This window comes from Acanthisitta chloris, unplaced genomic scaffold (genome assembly GCF_000695815.1).
Source record: "Acanthisitta chloris isolate BGI_N310 unplaced genomic scaffold, ASM69581v1 scaffold19234, whole genome shotgun sequence".
Taxonomy (NCBI): Eukaryota; Metazoa; Chordata; class Aves; order Passeriformes; family Acanthisittidae; genus Acanthisitta; species Acanthisitta chloris.
This window is the reverse complement of record NW_008671508.1, coordinates 96,669-106,744: the sequence shown is the minus strand read 5'-3', so window position 1 is coordinate 106,744 and position 10,076 is coordinate 96,669. Positions and strand designations below refer to the sequence as shown.

The window sequence follows — 10,076 nt, the reverse complement described above, 5'->3', positions numbered from 1 at the left end:
GCCTCTGAGCATGCCAAAGTGGCTAGGACTGCTCCTAGTCTGCTGTGTGCTCCAGGATGGCTTGTTATCCCTGTTTTCCTATTGCAGGTGTCATTGGAGTAGAGTGAAATTCAGTTGATTCCAGCAGAGCACCGACAAGGAACCAAGGAAGAATTATCAGTGTTTCAAGCCAGATATCCAAGGCTGCAGCACTGGCATCCCTCTGAGATTTCCTGTTTTATGTCATTTGGGGAAAATCCTTTCCTTCCAATCCTCCCTGGGTGCAGATGACGTATTCGTCTTTTGGTATTAACAGTCTTAATAAACCGTCAGCAAACTTTGTCACTTTTCACTCACTGCTGATCTTGAACCCAATCTCAAACGGTGGTGCAAAGGTCAGTGAGTTGAGCTGCTGTCCCCAGTCCCACATGCCACCAGCAAGTTCCCTCTGAGAGTTACTGGAGCATATGTGGTACCTGAGTTAACAAGGTGCTGCTGTCACACTGCTTTTTTTTCCTGGCTCCCTGTGGAGCAGCTTGGGCAGTCCCAGACACACATATGCGTCAGCAGAAACACCTCCTGCCCACGCAGAGACTGATTTTACCATCAAGCTCTGGCCAGCTGACAAATGTCTGGCAAAAACCAGAGCTTCCCACTCTGAAACAGGATCGCTGTTCATTGGCACAGGTTTGCCCAGAGAAGCTGTGGCTGCTCCATCCCTGGGAATGTTCCAGGCCAGGTTGGATGGGGCTTGGAGCAACCTGGGCTGGTGGGAGGTGTCCCTGCCCATGGCAAGGGTGGGATGAGATGAGCTTTAAGATTTCTTCCAACCCAAACCAGTCTGGGATTCTGTGATTCTATGAAACAGTGGGCCCACCATCCTCCTCACAAGGCCATTTGCTTTAGATTAAGTGAAGTTTCCACTTTCCCTTTCCAAACCACCCATGCTATCCCTGGCAGACATTGGTGCTGCTCTCCTCACCCTCTCCCTTTTCTACCTTTTGCTTTAGAGTATAATGGAACTAAATATGAATGCTGCCAAAGGAAGAATTATCGAGGTTTAAGTGAATCTGTAAGATAGCTTTAAAGTGAGCTCTTGACTGGAGCCTTTATCTCATTGACTCGCTGGAATGGCTCTTTTTTATCATACTATTTATGGCAACAGCCCTAACAGAGATAAATAGGTCTGTAGACAATAACACACTTGCAGAGAGCAGCATATGGAAGCCTTGCAGGTTTCAGATCCCACCGGGATGAAGAGACTCTTTAACAATCTCCTTGAGGCCTCTGATCACTCCCAAAGAGCACTTGCTGCTTGTAGAAAAGGAAGAGCAAAGGATCTTGCTCTCCATGAGGAGGATAAACTTGCACAGGAAACAAACTCCTGGTTGGGAGGACACAGTGGAGGCTCCAGGCAGGAATGGGTTGCTCAGCCATCAACCTGCTGCCCCAGGGACCTCCAGGGGAGCAGCACTGTTCTGCAGAAGGACAAGCACCTTTCCCATCCTGCTGGCTTTTAGCAGCTTCTCAAATATCCTGCACCCAGAATTCCTCAAATCCCAGAGCAAGGCACGCACTGCCCATGGCCACCACCTCATCAACCATTAGTTTTTTTGGGGGGTTAAAACCTCTTGGTTCAAGTTCATGGCTAGAGCCTCAGGTGTGAGCAAGTCTTGCTTCAGAGCTCACTGATTCCATCTTCACCAACAGCTCATCCACCAGTATCACCCTTAAATTCCAGGTCTGCACATGTGAGTGCAACACACACTGTGACACAACCCTGACTCAGCCCTGTGAGAGACAACACCACATAACAAGCACACAAAGAAAGCTGCATGGAATATTGGGTGATGAAACTTAGCCCAGGACAACACAGGTCCTTTAATTTGCCTTTAGTCCTGCTCCCTGGCTGGTGATGTGCAAGGCAGGACACACTGCCTGATGCCTCCTGGAATGGAGTGGTGGTTTGTCCATCTCTCTCACATCCATCCACAGCTATTCAGGCATCATTTACAATTCTGAATTTTTTTTTTCCAGGCTCTCTGATAGTTCAGAACCTGCATGTCCACACACTCAGCTTAACCTCTGACAACAGCAAATGTGGATTCCAAACATCTACAGAGGAGCTGCCATATGGGCTGGTCTGCCCTGCTCCTCCTCACAGATATCCTGAGCTACCTGGGTGCCTTTGTACCCCCAGGACACAGACCCCTAAAGCCAAAAAGCAAACCCCCACAGCAAGCAGTGGGGAGAAACACCTGAATTTCAATCCCCAATGGAGACTCAGAGCTGGTGTTTACCAGCCTCAAACTTGCTCAGGTCACCAGCAACTCTCTTGCTTTTCTAAGGACAAAATCATCTCCCCTTACCCCTCCTCGTCCTTTTAACCATTCCTTAGAAACCACAGCATGAACATCACACCCTGATCCACCACCCTTCCACTGAGCAAAGAGCAGCTGGTCCAGCTGGCAGGAGGAACGTGTAAGAATTAGAGGGGAGAGATGACAAATTAAATACAAACACTCCAGCACTTGGGGCCTTGAAACAAATATGACAGAGGCTTCAGGAACAGCAAGATAAACTCAATTATTTACAGCTTAAGGAAAAAAAAAGCTCAAAAAATGATCACTGCTATAAAGTGCAGATGCTTGAAGAGAGGGTTGAGAAATACCATCAGGGGAGGAGGAACTCTTGTTGGGAATAGGTTAATGCTAAAATGTCATGGCCAAAAGGGCAGAGGAAATGACACTTTTCTCTCCTCTTGACATTGAGGGTTTTCTCTCTGCAAAATGAAGATAACAACCTTTACCTGCTTCCCAGGTGGCTTATGAAGATTCAGTTCATTAGCATTAGGAAAGTGCTCAGTGATCCTTGCAGAGGAGCTGCTGCAGGAGGCTCAGCAGCAGCACCAAACACACCACCCCCAGGTACTGACTGCAGCATCCCCTCCCCACCCTGCACAGCTGTCCCAACCTCTGGAAAGACACACAGGGATGGTTGCTCCAAGGGAAGAGCTAAAACGATGGGAATCCTCAGGAATGGAAATCAATTCCTTCTGACAAAGCTGCTGTGATAGTAAAGACTTTGGGACACAACTGCACATAGGGTGGCTGAGCTGTAGGGCTGGACAGGCTCATCTGAAAAGGAAAAAGCTAAAAACAATCCCCAAAGGATGCTCAGAATGCCCTGGGATACTCAGAGCTCTACTGCTGCCTCCAGCCCCTGCCTGTATGGAGCCAGCAGGATGCTCAGGGCCAGGGGCTGTGCTGGTTCTCCTACACCTCCCCGAGCGTGGCACTAAACCAAGCAAGCTGTGGGGAGCTGGTTTGCACCCCAAAGCCCACAGGTCCTGAATCCAGGCCGGATTTATGGCTGAGCCTGCTGTTCCCTGCTCCCCTCCAGCACCTGCTCCCCAGGCAAGTGGCCAAGTGCTGCTGTGTGTGGGTCCCTGAACTCTGCCTCCCCCCATTTCCATGCTTTCCATGCATTTCCCACTCTGCAAGCTGGCACGGGGCCGGAGGGATTTCTATTCCTCTCCTCCAGCCTCCTCCAGGCTTTCCCCTCCTCCCCTGATCTGCCTCTGCCTGGTGGTCTCCCTTCCGCCTTAGGAAGTGCTCCTTATTCTGGCAGGGGAGAGAAAGGAAGGGCACAGACACCTCCTGAATGCAGAGAGCATTTCCTGGAGCTCCCCTGAAACAAAAAAAACCCAGCCACCCTTAGCCCTTTGTGCCTGGTGCTGTTTGGGGGGGGTCTGCCAGCTCCCACTGGGAATGGCTTGGAGCACAGACCCCCTGACCTTTCCTTGCAGCATTTCAATATCTCTTCCAGATGCATTTAAAAGGGCTCAGTGCTCTGCTCTGGTACCTTGCTGAAAGCCAAGTCCCACTCATATAACCAAGTGTACTATTGCCTTTTAAAATTCCACATGGCTTGGGATTTTGTGGCTTGGGCAAGGAGGAGTGTGCAAACCATAAGGTTTCTGTTCTCAGCAATTTCAGTTCTGCTTTTCTGTCCTATCCATGGCATCCCCTTCCCTACAGTGTGTGACCCACTGCTCCTGAAATGGGAATTTGTTTTCCTCTGCACTTTTCCTTGCACTCAGGGTACAGGCAAAAGCTCCCTACACAATGCTGAGGTGTAGCACAGTCCTTCTCCTTTCATCTCAGGGATTTCCAGTGGCTGAAATGCAGGGAATGTCCAAAGAAGGGAAAAATAGATGTAAGGAACATCAATCTAATTCATGATGTGTGAGAGGTGCTTGGTGGCTTTGAAAGTTGCTTTTATCATCACCTTGAAAGGATCAAGGTTGGACTTACATGTGATGGAGGGAGCACCAGCCACAGTGAGGATCTCCTGAGCTCAGGCACTCCCCACAGGTCGTGTACTGCTCACAGGACTCCACAGGCACCCGGGACACCTGCAAGGGAAGAGAACACGTGGGCTCAGTGCTCCTCTCACACAGTAGATAAGCAAAACCAGAGCAGCTCCAGGTCCTGCTTCGCCAGTTGGAGTCATGTAATGCAACAGAGATTCACAACCTGAAATGAATTTGTTCCACTATCCAAGAATATTGGAGACTGAGACATGAAGTCACCTCATCCCTCAGGGTGAATCATGGGCTCCCACCACTGGCACCAGACTCCCCTGACCTCCCCACCCAGAGCTCTGTCCTCTCTCCCCTGATTTACAGTTTGCTACCTCACACTGATGGTGGGGGAAGCTGCTTCAGGCAGGAAACTTGACAGGGAATAAAATTCATTGGGATTTGCAGCTTGACAGCTTGTTTAGCCCATGTGGATATTTCACTGCTTGGGTCTTCCTTGGCCACACTGAGCCCTTCCAGCACCAGCATGGACTTGGATTCCCAGGCATGACCCACTGGGGGGTTCCCATCTCTCCCAGGCAGTGATGCCAGAGAGGGAAGTGCAGGAGGGAACACCAATCTAAACACTGCTGCAAACTCCTCCTGCACTTGGAGCACATGCAAAAGTTCCCTGCACAATGCTGAGGTGTAGCACAGTCCTGACCCATTTATCAGCACTGGAAAAGCCAGAGGCTCCAAAATGACACCAAGCTCTAATCACAGGTCACTGCTTGACTCCAACAAAGAAATTTTTAACCTTTTTAACCACTTTAACCTTTCCAACTCATTCTTTGCCACCCCTGGCGGGCACAGCATGTTTGCATCTCCTGTCAGTGTTCCTGCACTGACTCTGCTGGTGCCTGTCCTTCTATAACATATGGAAGAAATTCCTTGCTAAAAGGTTGGGAGGCACTGGAGCAGGTGGTCCAGAGAGGATGTGGACACTCTGGAAGTCAAGCGCAAGTTGCATGAGGCTTGGAGCAACCTGGGCTAGTGGAAGGTGTCCCTGCCCATGGCAGGGGTTGGGATGAGATAGAATCATAGAATCAAGTGGGTTGGAAGAGACCTTCAAGATCATCAAGTCCAACCCTACCGTGGTCACTAGCCCATGGCACTAAGTGCCACATCCAGTCTGACCTTGAAAACCTCCAGGGATGGTGAATCCACCACCTCCCTGGGCAGCACATTCCAATGCCTGAGCACTCTCTCCCGAAAAAAATCTCTTCCTAATCTCCAACCTAACCCTCCCCTGGCAGAGCTTGAGTCTGTGCCCTCTTGTCCTGCTGCTGGTTGCCTGGGAGAAGAGACCAACCCCCACCTGACTCCAACCTCCTGTCAGGGAGTTGTAGGGGGCACTAAGATCTCCCCTAAGCCTCGTCTTCTCCAGGCTAAACAATCCCAACTTTGCCCTTTAAGTCTCATCCAACCCAAACCGCTGCGTGATTCTACGATTCTCTTTCCGTTTCTCTTACCAAAGACTGTAACTCATTCTTACCCACCCATTCTGCAGCAACATCCACTCTGCTCAGGCCCTGGGAGAGATGCCTGCAACTGGCTGGGAATGACAACAAGTGTCGGCACTGCACTCGCTCTGTCCGTCACAACAGCACCCGGCTCCCAGCAGCTGGGGCTCACGGGGTGAAAGGAGCAGTGTCTCACCAAACAACGGCCACTTTCAGGCCAAGTGCTGTTGACACAGTGAGAACCCAGTTCCTCTCTGAGCACGACACCAATAGGGCTGCTATTCTTCTTGTTTCCTCGGCCCCACTCGACAGCTTTTCCTCAAACAAGAATCGCGCGTGGATGAGCAGGGATGGGTGGTTTGGTCTTGGTTTTGGTTTTGCTGAGATGTGAAGCTTGTGGGATGGGTGTAAGGCTTGGTTTGGGGATGGAAATAAGGGGTGTGAGGGGCAGAGCCAGGTACTTCAGGAATGCATTTTGCTCGGGACAGATTTGAAGAGGTTTAGAAAAGGAGTAGAGAAATGCAGGGTGATGGAATAGCACAGAGATGGAAAAAAAGGGGCTTGAGTTTCATTCCTGCCTGCAGAAAGGTGTCTGAGGTGTCCTCTCAGGGTCTGTGCCCTGAGTGGCCACACGTGATGTATTTTTACCTGCTTTGCTTCTTCCTTCTACGGAGCTCAAAGCACTTTATGGGCATCACAGTGGAGAGGGAGTGTGCCCAGGAGCCTGGTGGCAGGTACAGCCCCCCAGGATGGCTCATCCAGGGCTCATTTCTACCACCCTGCCTGACATTCCACCATGCCCACATCCATTCCACCACCAGCAGTCACCCAGCAATTCCAGTGCAGCCCAGGGAGGCAGACATCACACTGCTCCTGGATGGGAAACCAGAAGCAAACATGTGTTTTCCAAACCAAACAAGCATCCCGTGGGAGCTGCTGTGGCTCTCAGCATCCCCAGAGGATGCATCGAGGGAAGTCACTGGGTTTCCCCTAAAATCTGCCCAGCACATCGTGGTGGGATGATCCTCACCCTCCCTGGAGGTCAGGACAGCCCCGAAATCATCAGACATTGCTGATCCCTCACATGTTACCCACACAGTGAGGCTTGACAGGATCTGTCCCTGTGATTTATATGCAGCTCAGGTCTTGGTTCATGTTTGTGAGGAGCTGGATGCTCTCACAGTGCTCTATAAATAACAGAAGATTTGAATTATATGAATAAGAGTTCATTAGAGATGATTTGATGTTAGGCATTTTGTTTCTTTTCCTGCTCAGAAGCTGTGGCTTCTGCACATGATGGTTCTTTTAAAATTACACAGAATTTTTGAACAATGGCTAAATGGGACCATTTGAGCCTTTCTTTAAGGTGTGCAAAATGCAAGGCAGAGAATGTCACCCATTCACCTCTCTGCAGTGTTCAGGGTCCAAAGCAGACCTGGCCAAGGTGTGTGGGTGAGCTTGGTCTGACCAAGAGCAGCCACAGGGCAGCAGAGCCCTGAGGGTCCCTCTGGGTCAGCAGTTTTACAGCCTTGGATATGTCCTGTGGTCCTTGGCTGGAGGAGAATAAACCATTTCTTTCTCCTTTACATATTCCTGTGTTTCCTTCAGAGACAGCACAGCAGTGAAGCTCTGCTGCCCTTACTCTTCCTAATGGCAGGTTGGAAACACTCTCTTGGCTTTAGGTATTTTAAAACTGTTCTCTGCCAGCCTAAATGTCATTATGAGACCAAAGAATCTGTGCTGGGCAGAGAAGACAAGGAACAGCAAAGCCTGAAGGTAGAAGGGAAACAAGACAGATGGGGGTGAGGGATAGGTTCTATGGCCACAGGTGGCTCAAGAGAGGAGCTAAATGTTTCTCTCAGCAACAGAACCAACAGAGCCTGGAGCAGTTTGCTGCCCACAGCAATGCAGTGGAGAGGGCAGGGAGGGAGGACAGACCCTGCCCATGAGCTGTGCAGTGCCAGCTCTGCAGGCTTTCCAAAGGCAGGAGCAGGAGAGGAGGGGGTGCAATCACCAGGTACCAATTTAATAACCCTAAATTGTGGCAAGCACTGGATCCTGCGTGCCCAGCCCTGCCCACAGCACTCCTGGCATCCCCATCCCAGCAGGCACCAGCACCTCACAGCTATGCAGACCCAGCTTGACTCCCATCTGTCACAGCCTGGTCTATTTGCTCTCCTGTCCTCTCCAGCCCCCAGGCAGCTCTGTGTGCAGCAGGGTGGTTTATTTGGGAAGGACTTTGGATTTCACTATTCAGTTCTTCAATGCAAATACTTCTCTTTGTTTACATTAGGGAAGATAGGTCAGAGGAATGCTCCTGGCACTGCAAGCAAACAGCTGAGAAGGTCTATCACCACTGCAGGAGTGTATTCCCCACTCCAGTCTAAGCCCCTGCCTGAGATGATGAACTCATCTGCAGGATGTGGGGCAGGATCTCCTGCAGTACCTGGAGAGCAGAGCTCCCAATCCCACTCCCATCCCAGGGCTTCACCAGACCTCACAGCAAAGCTTGAGGATGCCACTTTTGGATACTTTGAGATTTCTGCTCCAGCTACCAGAAACATGAGGCAAAAGATCCTGAAGCCAGGCAGAGGCATCCAGGAATTTTCCAATGCAGCTGCAAATCCTGCAGCTGTGAGAGGGCACACTGCTCCCCTGCAGACCCCTGTGAGGCCACAATGCCCCTGCTGAGGCAGGCAGCAGGTCTTATGGGGGTGAGGAGCCACATCAGCATGGTCACAGCAAATGCAAAGCGATGAAGCAATTCAGCAAAGCTGAGGAGCATCTGCATGAAGGACAACAGCCAAGAAACCAACCCTCCTGGGGAACCTCCTCACTCCTGAGGGCAGAGGCCTCCTCCCCTCAGCCTGACTGCTACCTCTCTTCCTGCCATCCGTGCCAAAACAAACCTGCTTCTCAATAATTAAATGATAAAGTCTCATTACTGCTTTCCCCGACTGTCTGACCCATAACATCAGCCTTAAAAAAAAAAAATAAAAAAATTAGAAAAATCAATACAGCTTCTCCAAAACACATGAATTCCAGCTCTGCCAGCCCTCAGAGGAAACAAGTGCAAGAAACCAGTTGCAAATAAATAAATAAATCCCTAAAATAAACAACCAGAGCAAAGTTTCCATAGCTTATTGCGTGCCACCAGCACAGGCCTCTGACCTCCCTGGCTGAAGACAGCCCCCAGTGCCTCCCAGTGCCACAGCACAGTGCCCAGAGAACCCTCAGGGTGCTGCAGTTCAAACACAAAATCTATTTTTAATGACTTTGGGGAGCAGAGTAGAGATGCCAACTAGTTCAATGTAATTAAAGCTATCTATCACTGAGTGAACAGGAGCCCAAAGTTGATGAACTTTCCAATGAGATTTTGTTCTTCATTCATGAGAAAACAACACTTTGTGCTGGTGCAGGAGACATGAAAAAGTGTGGGAAGGAGCAAGGAGGACAGATCAGTTCCAGCCATTAATGTGTCAGGGTGACAGGGAAAATAAAGTCAAGCTTTCTCAAAGGGGGCTGTAAAAAAGTTGACTGACTCTTCTACCGGCTGATTCACCTCCCTGAGTCATGCAGAGCTCCAAATGGAGAGTCCTCCTGTGATTCTGCCATGGAAAAATCCAGTGTGCAGGGCTGGGAGCACATGTTGCCTTGCTGAGCAGAACCTATGGGTCCAATCCACCTTATGCTGTATGAAAAGTCCTACCTGGAGATGACTTCTTGGCTCAAGCAGAGCCAGTGGAGATCTCAAACCTGTTGAGACTGATGAGCAGCGAGTGGGATGCAGCCAGTGCATCCATCCATGAGGCAACAGCCAGGACACAGGGAAGAAGACTAAGGGGTTGGTTTAACCACAAAGCATTGAGGAGTGTCTCCAAAGTGCTGTGGAGGCAGGAATACCTGCTCCAGCCATCAGGGGAAGGTATGGACAAGGAGTAGGTGAGGGGGAGTTCTCCTGACAGCTCCTGGATGACCCAGCTCTGCTCTCCCACGCCATTCAGCTGAGGATTATCAGAGCTACCAACGGGCTGTCAGAACCAAATCAACGCCTGTAACTTTTGGCAGGAAAGCAGCGAGTGGGAGAGGACACAGAGACAACGTTTCCATGGCTACAAGGGGATTATTTAATTACGGCGCTGCAGATGCATGCGGAGAAAGTCCCTTAAACTCTGATCCAAGCAACCTTTTCAATGAGTTTGGCTTTGCTGCTATAAGAAACTCATTAGCATCTTATGAGGACAAGCTGTGTTGGAGCACAGGGGACCAGA

The 10,076-nt window shown here is 50.2% G+C and overlaps 1 protein-coding gene across 1 annotated transcript in view; it reads right to left on the bottom strand.

Moving 5' to 3' along the window:
• The window catches only part of LOC103801704 (plexin-A2-like), a 110,663-nt gene that overhangs the window by 24,355 nt on the left and 76,232 nt on the right, over positions 1-10,076 (bottom strand). The window contains exon 4 of the mRNA XM_009074128.1: positions 4,296-4,396. Within this exon, the coding sequence (XP_009072376.1) occupies positions 4,296-4,396 (101 nt within the window). The remainder of the gene's footprint in view (positions 1-4,295; positions 4,397-10,076) is intronic.